At 35.9% G+C, this 18,272-nt stretch overlaps 2 protein-coding genes and 1 long non-coding RNA gene across 3 annotated transcripts; 2 read left to right on the top strand and 1 right to left on the bottom strand.

Moving 5' to 3' along the window:
• Nucleotides 1–1,071: 1,071 nt before the first annotated feature.
• Nucleotides 1,072–5,590, top strand: LOC121257723 (serine/threonine-protein phosphatase PP2A catalytic subunit). Its single transcript, XM_041158902.1, has 6 exons — nucleotides 1,072–1,710; nucleotides 3,200–3,314; nucleotides 4,259–4,367; nucleotides 4,443–4,520; nucleotides 4,870–5,061; nucleotides 5,161–5,590. The coding sequence occupies exons 1-6, from the start codon at nucleotides 1,458–1,460 to the stop codon at nucleotides 5,332–5,334; spliced, it is 921 nt and encodes a 306-aa protein (XP_041014836.1). The 5' UTR covers nucleotides 1,072–1,457; the 3' UTR covers nucleotides 5,335–5,590.
• A 1,674-nt stretch (nucleotides 5,591–7,264) lies between these two features.
• Nucleotides 7,265–9,479, bottom strand: LOC121258745 (the record flags this gene model as incomplete). Its single annotated transcript, XM_041160288.1, is given in 4 exon segments — nucleotides 7,265–7,505; nucleotides 8,178–8,486; nucleotides 9,337–9,404; nucleotides 9,407–9,479. Coding segments are annotated over 4 exon segments (564 nt in total), but the record flags the coding sequence as incomplete, so codon positions are not given.
• An 87-nt stretch (nucleotides 9,480–9,566) lies between these two features.
• Nucleotides 9,567–16,095, top strand: LOC121257724. Its single transcript, XR_005939268.1, has 3 exons — nucleotides 9,567–9,756; nucleotides 11,426–11,428; nucleotides 16,083–16,095. It is a non-coding gene; the product is annotated as an uncharacterized LOC121257724 (long non-coding RNA).
• The last annotated feature ends 2,177 nt before the right edge of the window (nucleotides 16,096–18,272 follow it).

Below are 18,272 nucleotides of genomic sequence, written 5' to 3'. Positions count from 1 at the left end.
GATATAAAAAGACTTTTAAATATAATTATTTTATAGGTCATGCTACGGAGACCGATGATCTACCGATAGCTGATCGATGGTTTTATTTTTGTTTTTTTTCAAAATATTAAGAAATGTTTTTAATATTTAAGAAAAGAAAAGAAAAAATAAAAAAAAATTAATTCAATACACTTTTTACATTTGAAAAAAAAAATAAATAATTGAAATGTACCTATGGGTGCAAATGTCCGGTAGACCATCTGTCTACCTAGCATATTCCTTTTATATATATATATATATATATTGAGGTTAATGTATTGAAAAGGAGGAGGATGGTGAAATGGCATAATCGCGATTCCCTATCATCATGGGTCATTGACCAACCATAACGGACGAGGAGATTTGAGCCGTCCAACAATTGGAGCTGGCGCCACGTGTCTATCTCTTTCTTTATTGTTTTTCATTAGATTCATTTTGACTTTTTGCCGGAGCTATATAGAATGAAAAGTATCTGTCCCTCGTCACACGATTTTTTAAATAAATAAAATGATTTTAAAAGCAACAACTTTAACTTTCTTGAACTCGATTATTTTTAGTCTCATTAAATAATATTATATATATATATATATATATATATTTACAAACTCGTTGAACAGACCACAAATGTAATGTGGTATAGAAATTGTGTTATAATTTATTTTATAACAATAATCAATAATAATAGATACAATGTCAATTAAATTTTAACAATTAATTATTTAATGTTATCTTTCTTCCGTTCACATAAATCATTTTAATAGAATGAATATATATTATCACTTTATCCGTAACTTAAAAGTATATAATAATTTGTTTTTAAACTCTTAAAAAATTGTCAAAGGTGTATGATCTTGACATAACATCCTATCTTTTGGAATGGAGATTTGGAATTCGACTCTCGTTTTTAAAAAAAAAAATAATAATAATTCTTAAAAAATTATTTAAAATACAACCTATATTCAGCAAATTTAAGACAACAAAATTCAAGTTAAAAATCAACATATCTCTAGTATTAATCAAAATGATATTTTCCATTTCTTCGTTGCATTTCATTTTGGCAGCCTATTTCTTAGCTTCTTCTTGCGTTTCTTTCTCCTCTTTCTTCTTTCTTTCTCCTCTTTATCAAAAAAATATGGTTTTTATTCAATTTATATTTTTTCCCAAAACAGAGAAGAAACACACACACAGCTGCTAGGAATACTCGTGAGGTCGTACCCCGACCGATCTCCAAAACGATTCGTTTCGTTCCTCTGCCTCGCGCGTTTCAACCCGAAACCCTAACCCTTACAAGTTACTAATCTCTTTTTCGATGAGTTTTCCTTTCGACTGAGTTCTAGACATCGGTCCGGCCGGTTCCCTCTACGCGGCTTTCGATCCCTGAAATCGGCGATCTCGTCGGGGTGGATCTGAGTGGTAAGAGATAGAGAGAGGCTTTTACGATGCCCTCGCACGCGGATCTGGACCGTCAGATTGAGCATCTGATGGACTGCAAGCCGTTGCCTGAGGCCGAGGTGAAGACGCTCTGTGATCAGGCCAGGGCAATTCTGGTTGAGGAGTGGAACGTACAGCCGGTTAAGTGCCCCGTGACGGTGTGCGGTGATATCCACGGCCAGTTCTACGATCTCATCGAGCTGTTTCGGATAGGAGGGAATGCTCCCGATACCAATTATCTCTTTATGGGCGATTATGTAGGTGAGGATGCGAGTTTCTTTTTTTCCTCTCAAAAAAAAAAAAAAAATAAGGATGCCAGTTTTTTCTTTCCTTTTTCTGAAATAAAAAAAGTTGCGTCCTGATGTGTTTGATTTGGGATTTTTGTATTCTTGTTAGGTCGTGAAATGCCTAATATAACGCGTTGGCCCTTTTTGTTTTCCAAGTAGGTGTTTCATCTATGAGGGCCCAATCATATGTTAAATTTCGTATTTCATTCCTACTCTCAATTATTTGAAAGAAAGAACAACTCTTTCCTTTTGGGGGGTGAGCAATGGTTTTCAAACATTAGAATTTGTTATTTGCTTTAATTCCTGATTAAATGAAAACTTGTATGCAAGATACTCCTGCTGTTTTGTAAGCGCTCAAAGCTCTCAGGTGGCCACTTACTGGCAGCTTTTTAAGCTTGGTTTGTTTTGTGTCTCGGATGTGTACAAATTGTGGTCATTCTGCATAGCTATATTGTACAGACTACGCATGGAAACTGTATGACGCGGCCAAAATATGGCGTTGCAGATTTTTACATGGAATTGGTCTATGATTTTGTGCGGTCAAATCTGTTTGCACAAAAAACTTTCTTGGACTGAACCCAGGCTTCTGCATATCTTGTTTTGGGGATGATTTGCCACATACCACAAATTAGCCATATGGCTCGTGTCTAAGATGTTAATAAATACATGTTTTATATAGAGAAATGTCTGGTTCACGAAAGTAGACTCACATACTGATTGGTTTAATCCGGTACATTATATTGCAAAGTTCTTTTTTTTGCAAAGTAGATCTAATGTATCATATTTAGCCACATCAGCTTGTGAGCTTTCGTTTTGCAAATCTCTTTTCTAATCTAGCACTCTTTTTTAAATTTGTTTACATCTTTTGGTTCTATATCTTATGACATGTATATTCTTATTTTTTTTTCAAAAAGAGTGTATACTGGTGCTTTTAAAACCTGTGGATGAGAGACAAGGGAGAAGATGCTTGTAGAGGATCATGTGAAGTTGAATGTTGTGATACGAGAATTTTTTGTCCTGCAGCAAAGCAGTCTCGTTTTATCACAAGTAATTTTAGGTATTCTTGAAGTAGCGTGGGTGGTTTTCTGCATGGGAAGTATTCAACTTTGATGTTTATGTGAAGTCCAGCAATCATTTCAGTGAATAAATTATGTGCTTTTAGTTAGAGATGTTGCAAATTTAAGGGGAAGGATGAGGACAGTGTCACTATTGAGATAATAGCTTGGATTGTGTTATTCATGTCATACATTTGTGTCATTAATGAAGAGGACAGTAATGATGTTGAGATAATTGGTTGGATTCTGTTTCCTCCTCTTTTTCGTCTTTCAAGAATCTTGCTATCTTAATTCTGTTTGTGGTTTTGTTTACTAAACGCTATTTGAGTTGCAGGTTTGAATAGCTGTTTGAAGTTTTAAATCATGAATATACTAGTCTTTCCTATTGTCTTGTTTACTTCTATGCAGATCGTGGCTACTACTCAGTCGAGACTGTCTCACTTTTGGTGGCTCTGAAAGTTCGTTACAGAGACAGGATCACAATTCTTCGAGGGAATCATGAGAGCCGGCAGATAACTCAAGTGTAAGACCCTTTTCTTGTTGTTTACATTTGTAATTGTTAATCTAAATTATAAACCTCTTCAAAAGTACAAGCGCGCGGTCCCTTTCTAAATACTAACATGCTTTTGAGAGTGGGGACATTGTGAAGTTTTAGTTCTACGGGAAATAAGGGGGTGGGGTTGGTTTTCAGGTAGAGTGTTAGTTCTACGGGAAACAAGGGGTTGGGGCCGGGCTTGGTGTATTTTGGGTTTTTTTTCACAGGCTTTTTGGTCATTAGGGGCTTCCAATATGGGTAAGGTGTTTTCTTGTATACATTCAGTGTACTTGGGTACTCCCTCCTTTTGATATATATAATATTTGTACTTATAAAAAAAATAAAAAAATAAAAAGGTGTGCAAGTGGTTGGGTTTAATTAATCTTTCTGTTTGGTGATTCACTGTTATTGCCTTTGTACACAGTTTTTAGCCAAAAGATGCTCGAGTGTCAAGCCAGAATGTTAAAGGATAAGGAATAAACCCATTTGAAGTTAGTGATAGCTCTAACTGGATAGTAGAGGGAGTTGTTTGATATGGTTTTCCTAATGCAATAAAACTTTTGAGTAAAGAGCGAAATAGCTAAGCTTGATGATGCTGCATGGATAACTGAAGTAAGATAAGGTTAACAAATGCATGGGAATATGTAGTTTACGATGACTCCTGGTTGGGAAAAAAAAAAAAAAAAATTGCTTTAGATGAAGAATGACTGAATGAGTGTTTAAACACTGAACCTTCATTAGCACTGGTAAGACTTTTTTGTGTTAAATATCTGAGTGAGAGATAATGATATCAAGTCACCATCAACTTAACCCTAGCCCCCAGCCCCTTCCTCTCTCTGTCGCTCACTCAGATGCATGCATGCGCGCGCGCACACACTGCAGTTGATTTTGTAGAATTCCACCCTTATCTTCATTCCTTTTCCCCCTTTCAGGTATGGTTTTTATGACGAATGCTTGAGAAAATATGGAAATGCCAATGTGTGGAAGTACTTTACTGATTTATTTGATTATCTACCCCTCACCGCCCTTATTGAGAGTCAGGTTTGATTTGGATATGTTGCTGCTAGGTTACTTCATTAATTTTATTGCAGCTTCTGACTTACTTTATTGTTGTAGATCTTCTGTTTGCATGGAGGTCTGTCACCCTCTCTAGATACGTTGGATAATATCCGAGCTTTGGACCGTATACAAGAGGTATGTACATTATTGCACATCTGATGTTTTTCATAGTGGACATGGCTAACACTTTCAAGTATTAATTGTGTTGGAGTGCATTTGTTGGTAAAAGTATTAATATCCAGGCATTGTGACTGTGTGAATGCTGATATTGATCTTTTTACCAATTTTTAAATCAGTCCCTGTATGTGTTAAGGTTTACCCCTTTGAAATTTGGCAATTATGTGACTTATTCCCCATATTTCTTCTGTGTCGTTGAAGTAATATATGTCAAAACAACATCCAGTTACCTTCGCCCTATTTCATTCCCATGGTAATTGTAAATGCATGCATAACAGTTATTGTGTCATTTGTCTGCCATGAACAGGTTCCACACGAAGGACCAATGTGTGATCTCTTATGGTCTGATCCAGATGACCGCTGTGGGTGGGGAATATCTCCACGTGGTGCTGGTTATACATTCGGACAGGATATAGCTGCTCAGTTCAACCATACCAATGGGCTGACATTGATTTCAAGAGCCCACCAGCTTGTCATGGAAGGGTACAACTGGTGTCAGGTTTGTGAACCTGACCGGACTGAAATCTTTGTTTGGGGGGGTTGACATCTATTTCTACTGCAAATTTTGTTAACTTTCATCTCAAATTTATTTTTATAGGAAAAGAACGTGGTGACTGTATTTAGTGCTCCAAACTATTGTTACCGTTGTGGGAATATGGCTGCAATACTAGAAATTGGGGAGAACATGGACCAGAATTTTCTGCAGTTTGATCCTGCACCTCGGCAAATTGAGCCTGACACCACACGCAAGACTCCCGATTATTTTTTGTAATTTCATATTTTTGCCTGCTGCTTGTAGCCCCTGTTCTTCTGCTATGTTATTGTAGATGTGTCTTAAAAAGAGAGGAGTTCTGTTGTTTAAGATGAGGGTCATCATCAACATGATTCTTTTGTTGGAGTTTGTGCTGCTGCTTTATTGTTTTTCTTAAGAAACTCATAGGAGAACTGACAGAAGCCACCAATGGCCTGTTTTCTTGTATATTTTCGGAAGGAGGAAGCGGCAATAACATGGTGTATTTCTTCTGTAATATCGCAATGTTAGGGTAGGGGGCAGATTCGGTAGATTTTTCTATAAAGTTGTCGTTCACTTGCTTTCCTTTTAAGAGTTCCCCACCTTGGCAAACTGCAAGTCTGCAATTGAGCTGCATAAAACGTAGCAGTTTTTGCAGTATTAGAACATGTTGTAGGGAGAAGGTTCTGTGGTTTTTGTTCAAAAAGTTCGGCCCAAACTTTGCTGAGACAATTGGCTGATAAGAATGAGCAACGACAGTATCATTTTTCCAATTAATCTAATATGAACACGACATGAGATTAGTGTGCTTGGATTTCCAACCATATCAGATTTTCACAATGAAATATTTTGTAGTTGTAGTTCTCTTTTTATAATTATTTTATAGTTAAAGAGTAATGTTATAAATTAGGAGGCAATATGTGATGTAATCTATGAATTTAATATTAACACGACATGAGATTAGTGTGTTTGGATTTGATTTAAATGGATTCGGATTAAAATGGATTGATCTGTTAAGACACGATTAATAAATGGGTCTACTCATTTAACCTGAAGTCATCCCGCAATAATTCGTTAAATTTTATTTCAAAATTACAATTTTACTATTGTTGATTATGTTTTTATTGTTGAAATTGTAATTATGAACCTATGCTCATATTTGTTATTATAGAGTTTGTAATATTACTTTTATTATTAGTTAAAATTTGAAAAATATTGATATTTTTTGTTAGTAAGTAGTTTTATTCTTATTTTTTAGATATTGTGGCTACTAATAAATATACGTTTTAACTTTTATGTGAAATTATGTTAATTCAACCTATTTATATGAAACAGGTTTGTGTTATATTGACCTATTTCTAATTAATTATTAAACAGGTGACACGACACGTTCCGTCATTTAAATGAGTCGGGTTAGGGTTTGAAAATCTGATATGTTTAACTTAATGGGTGGAGTTTAGGTTAACATATATTGTCGAATGCTCATGAATTAACACGACTCATAAATACCAATTGCCACCCCTACTATAAATTACACTTTTATTTCATTTTCATTCCGCCACTTTTCATCACTTTTGGATATTTTTTAATTTAAAAAAAAAATTAAAAGTTGATGGACATTGTCACTCCATTATAGTGGGATAAAAATAAGCCAGGTATAGTTTGTAGAATTTTCTATAATTAAATACTATAAATCTTGTGGTTTGGACTTTAAAAGGTCACTCACCGACTTTTAAAAATGAATCTCTTTCATCCATGTACTCTGAATTTCATTGTTTGACAATTGTTAGACCCACTTAACAGAGCTCTTACCACGTGACTTGTAAGCCATGTCAACACGAATAAAAACACGTGTATCGTCCACGTATCATAATAAAATGAAAATAAAAAAGAAAAATATTTAACCTTTTAAAATTATTTTACAAAGATGCCTTCATTAAAATTATGGTTGTAAGAAGAATTGTGTTTATATTTTCCTGTAAATGATACGGTCGGATGCAAGTATCAATGGATGCCTAGATGTGGCAGCAGGGAAGTTGTCCGAGTTTGGAGTATAATAGGTTTTCAATTATCCTTTGGTTGATCTGAATCGGATGGTTCAATTTGAAGTAAAGCAGATACATGTAGATCTTACGATGATGAATATTAATTATCCCTGTGAACAATGCATGTCATATGAGGCATGAGCATGTAAGGTTGTCTTCTCTTTACATTGAATAAAAGTTTAGAATGATCTAATCATTTTAGATGTTATTACACTGTTTGACTTGCTATTTATTATAGGGGAAAATATAAAGCAAAAGGATCCATACGATGCATTAAAACCTAGAGTTGGTCTGGATCCTCCCTCCAAAACCTGTCATTGCAATGGTCCGCTTTCTTCTGAAGTATACAACCGTGCCGCTAATGAGCAACAAACACAACACAATCCCCTGTATGGAATGAAACAGAATAATAGGCATCAACACAGGCATGTATCATGTTCTTCATTTTATTGCAAAGCAAGTAAAAGGCTAACTTTAAAGAAATTGCATTTAATCTGCAATGGTTGCATCCACCAATCATTATTATGAAAGTGAAATATTTAGCAAGTTAGCTTATAGTGCTTAAGAAAACAACAGATAACTTGTCAGAAACACTCGCACGCGCACACGCACAGAGGCAGACATACAGACAATTTTCAGGTTTTTATATGTTTGCTTTTTGATTGTCAATACCTCTTTGGTCAAGTAACTTATAAGCTCACAACGAAGAGCAAAAAAGTAAATACATGAATCACGATGCAGAAGCTCTATGTTTGTGACAAATAAGTTCAAAGCAAAGAAACAGAATAGCAATCAATGCCTAAAACAAAAGTGTGTGATGTTGAATGTCGAAAATCCTTTTTGTGAAGGAATATAGCACAATTGTTCCAATGTCATTACACGGATTATAAGTGCACAATATACTATAAATTAAAGTATTGAGACTAGCAGGCCAGAGCCAAATAGACCCATAGCACAGAATATTTGATTTATCACATGTAAATAGGACTTTTTGACAAATTAATCAAGCGCACTTATCAGGCACTATAATAAAGAGAGACACTAGAAGATAATGCTAACCTCAAACCCAAGCACTGACAACTTCTCTTCATTAACCGGCGGTAAACAGCTTTCATATGTAGTATAAGCTTGCAGTCCACTCTTTAACATTGATGGATCATCAAGTACACTTCTCTCCCTCATTGAAGAAGTGAGTTCTCCAGCATCATGCAATACACCATTTAATTTTGTATTCTTGTCAGAGATTTCAAGAGTAAAACGGCTATTATGAGAATTTTTCACATTTGCGTCCTTCGAATTATCTCTAATTTCTACACATTTGTATGGAATACGATAAACAGTCTCACTGCACCTATATTTTTCATCATTCTGCAGAACAAAATAAAGACAAAAAAAAATAAGCGCTCATACATTTCAAAGACCAATGGAGTGACATGCAAACAACATCAACAGGATATGATGAAAGTGCAGAAGCTAATCTACAGTACATTTTATTGTCATTATATACAGGAAGTTATGAGGAGCACTAGGTTGTGGATGGATAATAATAAACAACATGAGAACCAGTACACGGTTGGTACCAGTTGAGAAGGCACTCGACAAGGAAGCAATGGGGCTAATATTGAAGGATCCCAGCACGGTCTGCAATTTTGTCTTCAATGCACCCTTTTATTGCATCTCAAAAGATATATCGGTCCAGAAGTAGTAATAGAGGGGTTGGAAATAAGTTAAAGTCAGATGAAAATAAGATTCAGGCTCCATAGAGGTAATCCAAAAAACATTAGCACACATGCCTGCCTAATGTATGTCTCTTCCAATATCCCAATAATAGTGGGATTGAGGTTATAGAGGATTCACTGGCTCAACTTTCTATCCAACCTTCTGTTCTTGTTTTCCATTGCACCATAGCATTAATGAAAATTCCCAATAGCGAGGAGACCCACTATATCCTTCAATTGGTCTCTTAGTTTGCCAAAAGATATCATATGCAATACACCAACAAACAGCATGGACACAGCTTGGATATTACTTTAGATTTAGAAAAATCTACGACCTTCGGTCACATAACACCAACGCTAATTTCAAAGGCACGAATCTCAAGTAATTCGACTCACAAACATATCCACACAAATCTATCAATTGAAACAATCGTATAAAAATCCAAACATGAAAGAGAGGCTTCAAATTCTTAGGAAAAAACTTAAATGAAAATCGGAACCTTTTCGGAGTAGAGGCAGGGAACGCAGGGACCGGAAGGAGCGCACTCATAGGTAGCGTTACTTCCCGAGGGGTTTCTTTGAAACTCAGCAGAACTCTGCGCCCGATCCGATTCTCAGGTGCAACACTTCCACCAATCCTGCAAAAATCAAATTAAAAAACATCCAGGAAAAAAAATGTAACCGTGGTCACTGAGAGTGAGCGAGCGAGAGTATAAATAGACGATTACCTTTGAAGCCCGAGGGTGTGCACTGCAATGGAAAGGAAGAAGTGGAGAAACAATAGAGAATTTGGAATCATTTCTTCTGGTATCTATGGCCTCTGCTTCTGCTGGGCTTTAGAGTTTCGATTCGAAGAGTCGCTTGCCTTTTCATTTTTGTTTTCCTCTTTATTACCCAACTTTTCTCAAAATTGTAATGGCGTGATTGAGATGAGATAATAATCTCATAAATAGGAATAAGATAGTTTGTGAATAGTAATGAGATAATTTGAATTGAGTGTTTTTAATTTTTTAAAAAATAAGAGAGAAAAAATTGAATAAAAAATATTATAAAGATAAAATATTGTAATAATATAGTTTTATAATATTATTTTTATTTAGAGATTTGAAAAAGTTGATTTTTTTTAATTTTTTATTTGAAAAAGTTGTAATTATTAATTTGAAAATTTTGTAATGATTAATTTGAAAATTTTGTATTTGAATTATGTTTAGGAATAAAATAATAAAAATTATGTATCTCATCTTAGGGGTGATACCCGCCCCCTACGGGGCAGGGCCACCCCTCCCCCGCCTCCGCCCCCGCCCCCGCCCCCGCATATGCGGGGGTGGGGAATTTCTCCCAGACCCCGTCCCCGCATGGCGGGGGCGGGGTCCCCCGTCCGTTGGGCCGGGGTGCGGGGGTGGACCCCCACCTGTCAGCACCCCCCGCCCCATACTGGGCCTTCGGCCCAGTACATTTTTCTGGGCCCTAATTGGCCCAGAATCGGTTTTTGGGCCACTTTGGGCCCAAAATTCGTTTTTGGGCCATTTGAGCCCATTATTTAGATTAAAAAGTATATAGATTTAAAAACAAGAAAAAAAATATATATATATAAGGGATATATAGAATCATACATTGAACTATTACGTTATTAAGTAATTAAGTAGTAATCATTACTAAGGCAGTAAGGCACTATGCTAAAATATTTTGTTCACAATTATACAAATTAAGAGAACTAATAAACTATTACACTATTACAAATTCCTCTAAAAGAAATAAATATTACAAATTATACAATTAACTATTGTAGCAACATTACAATTAATTATAAATTAATAAAATCATAATTTTTCAATTTGATCAATTTGATTTTGGGGTGGAGCCGTAGCGGTGAGTTCACTGAGTGGTGAGTTATGTCGATTGCTGTGAGACTGAAAATCAAGATCATAAAAGTCAATAAGTTATAAAACCTGAAATATTAATAAGTTAAAAATAAAACAAATTAGAATTAAAAAGTTATAAAGATGAAACAAAATTTTAAATGCAAAAAACAATTATGGAAGAAATTGTGCAAACCATGACAATGGTGGGTCCAATACAAAGTCATACTGCATCGGAGGTAGCCGTAGACGTCGTCTCATGTATCACTATGAGTATTAAATTTGAAATCAAATTAATGAATACCAATTAAATGAAAATAAATAAATTAAAATAAGAAATTATAAAATGAAATTAAAATAAATACCAGATCCAAACTGATCATCACTATCCTCCTCGACGTCGGCCTTCTCATACTCAAGAACATCCGGAACATGAATTGGAGTTCCCTTGATCCAATTCTGCGTGCAAATCAAAGCCTCCACAGTGGCAGGAGCTAATGAACTCCGAAATGAATCTAATACACGTCCTCCCGTGCTAAAGGCCGACTCTGAGGCTACTGTGCTAACAGGGATGGCCAAAAGTGTGCGGGCTATCTCTCCAAGGATGGGATACTTCACGACATTCACCTTCCACCAACTTAATATATCAAAATCTCGTGAAAATGGTAGAATCTCTACTGCTAAGTATCTGTCTATCTCTGGCTGAGCCTCTATAGAACTCCGAAGGAAGGGGGTCTGCTCATACCTCTCACCCCACTCCAATCTACGTCTTTTCCCAATCTCGACTTCAGGAAACTGTGAGCTTGAGGCTGAGGGGGTAGGTGTAGGTGCCGCAATATTACCACCCCGCAGGGTGGAAAACTCATCAAATAATCTAGTAAGGGTTTCCCGAACCCTTGCTGCAATAAGCTCTGCCCATACTTGCCCGTACGCAAGGCCCAATCCAAATATCATGCCATCCAACTTATACCTCGGGTCAAAGACGACAGCTACATATAACAAAATATTAGCCTTCGTTAAATCTCCCCAATACTTGTCGTACTTTGTCCTCATAATCAATGACATCTCACGCATCCTAATGTGACCACCCGCGACCATGTCATCTAATTCTTCTTTTACCCTACATATTTGCTGACATACAATATTGGATGTAGGGTACAAAGTTCCAGATAGCCTCATGGTGACATCGTAAAAAAGCCTCAAAAACTCTACAAAATTAATTACAATTTCCCAACCATCCTCTACGGGTTTCCCCAATCCCTGTGATCATCAAAATATTTAACATATTGGATGTCTTCGTCACCCAATAATGTAAATGCCAGCTTATATTCTTGGGCCGCCTCCAACATCAGAAATGTTGAGTTCCATCGTGTAGGCATATCAGTACAAAGGCCCCTCTTAGATGTTAGGCCCGCAGATCTCGCAGCAACCTTGAATTTGTCCAACCTCGAAGGAGAAGATCTCACCCATCTCACAGCAGTCATAACCCGAGCAATCGAGTCATGAAGATCTCTCAAACCATCAGTGACAATCAGATTCAGAATATGTGCCGCACATCTCACATGCAGACACTCACCACCCATGAGTGTCTTATTTGCCTCTCTAAGATAGGTCTTTAGATGTCCCAATGCAACATCGTTAGACGAGGCATTATCGACTGTAACTGTAACCACTCGGGTCAACCCCCACTCCTTTATTGCGGCCTCCAAGGCCTTTCCAATTGTCTCACCCTTATGATCGGTGATTTTATAAAATTTTATAATTTTCTTTTGCAATGTCCAATGACATCAATAAAATGCACAGTCAAAGACATATAATTAAAATTTTGGATCGATGTCCAAGTGTCAGTGGTGAGACAAACAAATTGATCCGCCAATTGACCCCTCAACTTCTCCTTTTCAATGTAATAATGTTTTTTTACATCCTTTGCCACCGTGTGGCGAGAAGGAATGTTAAACCTTGGTTCCAAGTAGCGAGAATACGCTTGGAACCCTTTCCCATCAACAATTTGAAAAGGTAGCTCATCCATTATGACCATACGAGCTAGGTGTCTTCTACACTCATCGGGATTATACTTAGTATACCCCTTCAAAGTTGCACCCCCACTAGTCTCATCCGCCATTTTTTTAAGTCTAATTTCTAGTCTAGATTGGCTTTTGTCTTGTAATGATCTTAATATTAGACTTTTTTTGCATTGCTCTTCTAAGTGCACCTTTAATTGTGAGGTGCCATGTTTCCTATAGTGACATCCATAAATTTTTCCACAATAGTTACACTTGGCTTGGGGGTTACTTGAGTCACCACCCTCTAGTTTGGTGAAATGACTCCAAACTATTGAAGCAGGTTTCTTGTTGGGCTTGGGGCGGGGCAAGGTGCCGTAGGGCTAGGGGTAGGGGTTTGAGTAGGAGGGGTAGGTGTAGGTGTAGGGGTAGGGGTAGGGGTAGGGATGCCCTCGGCCTGGAAAGGAGAGCTCGCACTAAAATCTGCTGGCATATCCATGAACTCAAGCAAACAATAAATCTGAAATTATATAAAACATAGCAAATATATAATGAACATAAAAAAAAAATTAGAATAAAAAATTAGACCATATAATTCATCAAACAATTGTAAAAAATTTAAAGTCATAAATTTTAGGCATTAAAAAGACACATTAATTATTCAAGTTATAAAAAGACTTATAGTGGTTTTAGTTATTTTTATTGTACTATTTTAATTATTTCTCCGAACTCAAAACAGACAAATTTGAACCAACATATTAAGAAAAATGATCACATCCGAGCATATTAAATTAAATAAAGAAATTAAATACAATACAATAAAAATGAAACGTCTAGAAATCAACTCAAAATAAGGGATGAGATGTTGATATGAATGGATAATAATGATTATGGTATTTCGAAATTTGTTGAGGGCTTTGTCTTGTCACCCTAAATGCTTTCTTTTTACTAAAACAACATGTTTATGCAAATTCTCTTTTGTGTTCAAATGAATTTGACATTCATAATATATATATATATATATATATATATATATATATATATATTTATATTTATAACTTGAAAGACTATAAGGCATAAGCATAGCAACTATATAAATTATAATGAACATAAAAAAAAAAAAAAAAGTAGAATAAAAAAAAGTACCACTTGACATTCATAATTTCATATATATATATATATATATATATATATATATATTTCATCTTAATTCATTATATTGAATTTCGAAATACCCTAGTGCATTCTTTTTTTTTTTTTTTTTGTTCAATTTGGTAGGGAACATCAAATTCTGTTTTTAAACCCCTAAATTAATTTTTTAAACCCCTAGTGCATAGCAATTTTAAAGATTAAACTCCTAAATTAATTTAGGGGTTTCAAAGATTAAAACCCCTAAATTAATTTAGGGTTTCGGATTGGGCTCTTTAGGGTATTTCGAACCCCTAAATTAATTTAGGATTTCGGATTGGAGCCCTAAATTAATTTAGGGCTCCAATCCGAATTAATTAGACACAATAATATTGAGATTGAAAACCCCTAAATTAATTTAGGGTATTTCGAAACCCTAAATTAATTTAGGGGTTTCAAAGATTAAAACCCCTAAATTAATTTAGGGTTTCGGATTGGAGCCCTAGACACAATAATATTGAAATTCAGTGATTTACACACATTATATAATGCAAAAAAAAAAAAAATCACAGCACACAATTCACGGGTCACGGGAGCCATTCAAAATTTCAAAGATCAAACCACATGCACAATCTAAACTCCACAGCACACAATTCACAAAATCCCATCCTCCATCTCCGATAAACTCCATCCTTCCTCCAATCTCCATTAAATATGTAAATAAAAAAAAAAATTTGAAGTGTCGAATTTGGGTTTCGTACCTTCGGAGATGAAGAGAGAGGAACCGGGTGCGAGTCCGAGTCGTGCGACGGGGATGGCGATGCAGATAGATGGACCGGGCGGCGGCTCACGGCTGCGAGAAGTAACTCAGAGAGAGAGAGAGGCGAGAGCGAGGCTGCGAGAGCGAGAACTGAGAAGAACAGAAATGAGAAATCGGGGCTCGGCAGAGGCAAGAAGGGGGGGCTGGATAAGGGTTTCAGTTTTAATTTTAAACCCAGGCATGAAACGACGTCGTTTCATGCCTGGGTTTTTTTTTTTTTTAATATATATGTAAATAACGTATAATATATAATATAATTATATATAATTATAATTATATATATATAATAATATCCGGGTGGGGCGGGGCGGGGTATATCCGGGGCGGGGGTCACCCCAGCCCGCCCCCACCCCGGATGTTGCCCCAGATGGGGCGGGTGGCCCCGCCGCCCGCATCTGACGGGCGGGGTGATCCGCCCCGCCTAACGGAGGCGGGTCGGGGCAGCGGGGTCGGGGCCCCGCTGCCCACCCCTATCTCATCTAAGATTCCAAACCTGCCAAAATTTTTAGGACCAAATTGTAAATAAGAATGTTTTAACCGTAAAAGTAAATTTATAAAATTAAATCTAATAAACTGATGTGTCTTAATATAATACTTTAAATTATAAAGACTGATTTTATTCAAAATCTCTGCACCATACATATGTTGGGAAAAAAAAAAAAAAACTACTTTTATTATTATTGAGGAGTGATAAGCTAATGCGATGTTTATCTTCCCAAGAGCTGGGTAAGTAGTTCGCACCGAAGAATATGAGTTCCAAATTCCAATGGATCACGTACGTACAAAGACGAAATAAAAGTGTAAAACAGAAGGTTTGCTGGGAACTTGAATAGAGTTGTTGGACAGAAGTTGGAATGGGCTAAAGGCGAGCAATGCACGGGGACTAAAGTGATCAATTGAAAAGATGAAAGCATTGATAATGAGGTGGGAGGTGGCCTATATATTAAAAGAGTAATGATATACGCATCATATATTGTATAATATATTATACAATAATATTATAAAATAAAGATATTTTTTTAAAATGATGTTATTTTTATAAAATTTTTTATAAAAATATTTCTCATTTAAAATATAATTATATAAAATATTATGCGTAAATTATTTTTCAACGTAAAAAGGCAACCAAAACAAAATGAGGGCGATGTTATGCAAGAAAGGCAACGGCAACTAATACTCATGAGGCCATGAATAACACAACTCTCCCTAGAAGAGTTCACAAATTAATGTGAAAAAGACGGAGAGATTGGTATGATGTCATGCAACAATGATTTAGCAAAGAATAACAATGATTTAATTCACATTAAACGCAACCACCTAAAGGCAACGTGATAGAAATGTCTGTAGCAAGCCCATGTGTCAGAAAACCACGAATAAATATCCAATATAACAAGGTATTAGAGTTTGATAGCTTTCAGTACACTTAGCTTTGTAATTAGGAGTGATCTTAGTCGGGTCCGGTTTAGTCTTGAGCAATTTTGTGGATCAGATCGGACCTATTCAGTTTAAGAATTCTCCACCCTGGACCGGACCGAGTAAGGTATAGGACTGGTCCGATTTGGTCCAGGGTCGGTCCAGTCGGTCTAGACATGCCTGAAATGCAACTCATGTGAATTTGATTTTTTTTTTTTTTCAAATTTCAATTATTTTCGGCCCACATCAAATTTTGTACACTTTTGTAGTTAAAACTATTAAAAAAAACTTGATTTTGAAAAATATAATGATAAAAAAAAACTAATCTATCTAAAAAACTAAATAATAATAATAATACAAAAGTTATTATAAATTACAAATTACAATCCAAAACTTAACAACTTAACAACTTAAGTACTTAACATATAATGTGTAAAACTAGTTAGTGATATTCTAGCCAATTTTTAAAGAGGAGTGACGTTCATATCTGCTTAACTACTGGAGCTCAAGTTCCTACTTCCCATGTAAGAAATCCCTGCAATCAAATTTATGCAATAAAGCAAAAGTTACCAATGACCCAAAATGAGAAACACCAAAAACCAAACATCTTATGGCTTGTCAAATTGTTAATACCCAAAACTTACAAATCATATATCTTATGGCAAATAGACAAGATTTTTCATATTAAAGTTGCATTATGCAAAACTAAATCTTCAACACAACACTTGAGAGTGAAAAAGGAACAGACGACAAATATCCAACTAACAATAAACACTTCACATGGAACACAATCCCCATATGCATCCCACTAAACAAATATAGATAGATTAATAAATCATAACCCACATAAAGAGATCATCAGAGCCTAACTTACCAACAATCTTCTCACACCTTTAGTTTTTAATCATCATTGGGTGTAGGGCCAGTAGGCATTAAATTTGACCCCTCCACAGAATTAGCAAAGTTCGGGTTCCCAACAAGTTCTATCCATAAAAATTTAAAACAAAACAAGTTAAATAAAGTTACATAACATAGAAGATAAAACAAAATAAACCACAAAAGATATCAAAGGTAATTTTATTACATACACATATCCAGCTGCTTCTCAAATTCCTCCACTTCATCCATTAAAGTCCTAAGGCTTATTAGAGTAGAAGAAGAACGAAGCCAGTTTTGTGCACATATGAGACCCTTAACACTCATTGGATTTAAACTACTTCGGAAATGGTTAAGTACACGACCCGCAGTACTAAATGTAGATTCAGAGGCCACAGTAGATATCGATATTGCAAGTACATCGCGTGCAACATCTGAAAGTACGCGATATCTAACTGAATTCACCTTCCACCAAATTAGAAGGTCAAAACTATCATCTTCATCCTCACATCTTTCAGCTAGATATCTATCAAGCTCTAACTTACTTTCCAAACTCTCTTCTGACTGCAACTATTGTTTAAATTCAGCCATCATTTTTGCCTTTCTACTAGCCACCTTGTCAGCTGAAGGATTTATATCTTCATGTTAGGAACTTGTGCGCTGAAGAGAATGCTCTTCTTCATTTTCCATGTATGCCTCATATATGCAGATAAATACATTTTTCACCTTCCAACTGAAATCAATTTTTTCACATGATCATGTGCATACATTTTCCCAATCCAAAATCAAGGTATCGCATCTTGTAGCGAGGATCAAGAAGAACACCAACATAGAGCAACATATTCTAATTTTTCAAATTCTCCCAATACTTGTCAAACTTTCTCTTCATATTTGTGGCCATTAATCCCACCACGGGGTTTCGTTCTTCACACTCCATGTTAATGGCATCTTTAATAATAACCAATTCCGGGAAAACAATATTACAAGTTACATATTCATCCCCCGAGAATTTAAAAGTTGCATCATGAAATAATGCAAGGAACCTCACAAACAACTGTACCTTCGCCCAATCGGATGCATTGGGAGGCCCTAACTTCTTTGACTTTCTCGTATTCACCACATGGTCTACATTTTCATCATCGACATCATCATCATCATCATCTCTAATACTACTAAGGAAGCACATATCTTCTTCCTCCAACCAATCAAAAACTCTTTTAAATTTTGAAGCCCTCTCCAACATAAGATAGGTGGAGTTCCACCTAGTCGGTACATCTAGAAAAACTTGACTTTTAGATTGAATATCTTTCAACCCTACACATTTATGAAATGTACTCCAC

The sequence above is a fragment of the Juglans microcarpa x Juglans regia genome, chromosome 3S (genome assembly GCF_004785595.1).
Source record: "Juglans microcarpa x Juglans regia isolate MS1-56 chromosome 3S, Jm3101_v1.0, whole genome shotgun sequence".
NCBI lineage: Eukaryota > Viridiplantae > Streptophyta > Magnoliopsida > Fagales > Juglandaceae > Juglans > Juglans microcarpa x Juglans regia.
This window is presented reverse-complemented; position numbering and strand designations above follow the sequence as displayed.

What these genes read in the sequence shown, in the direction of transcription:
- LOC121257723 (XM_041158902.1), top strand. Translation starts at nt 1,458, where the DNA reads ATGCCCTCGCACGCGGATCTGGACCGTCAGATTGAGCATCTGATGGAC. An exon ending in AGCCGGCAGATAACTCAAGT is followed by an intron (nt 3,315 to 4,258) that starts GTAAGACCCTTT and finishes TCCCCCTTTCAG; the next exon opens with GTATGGTTTTTATGACGAAT. An exon ending in CCGCCCTTATTGAGAGTCAG is followed by an intron (nt 4,368 to 4,442) that starts GTTTGATTTGGA and finishes TTATTGTTGTAG; the next exon opens with ATCTTCTGTTTGCATGGAGG.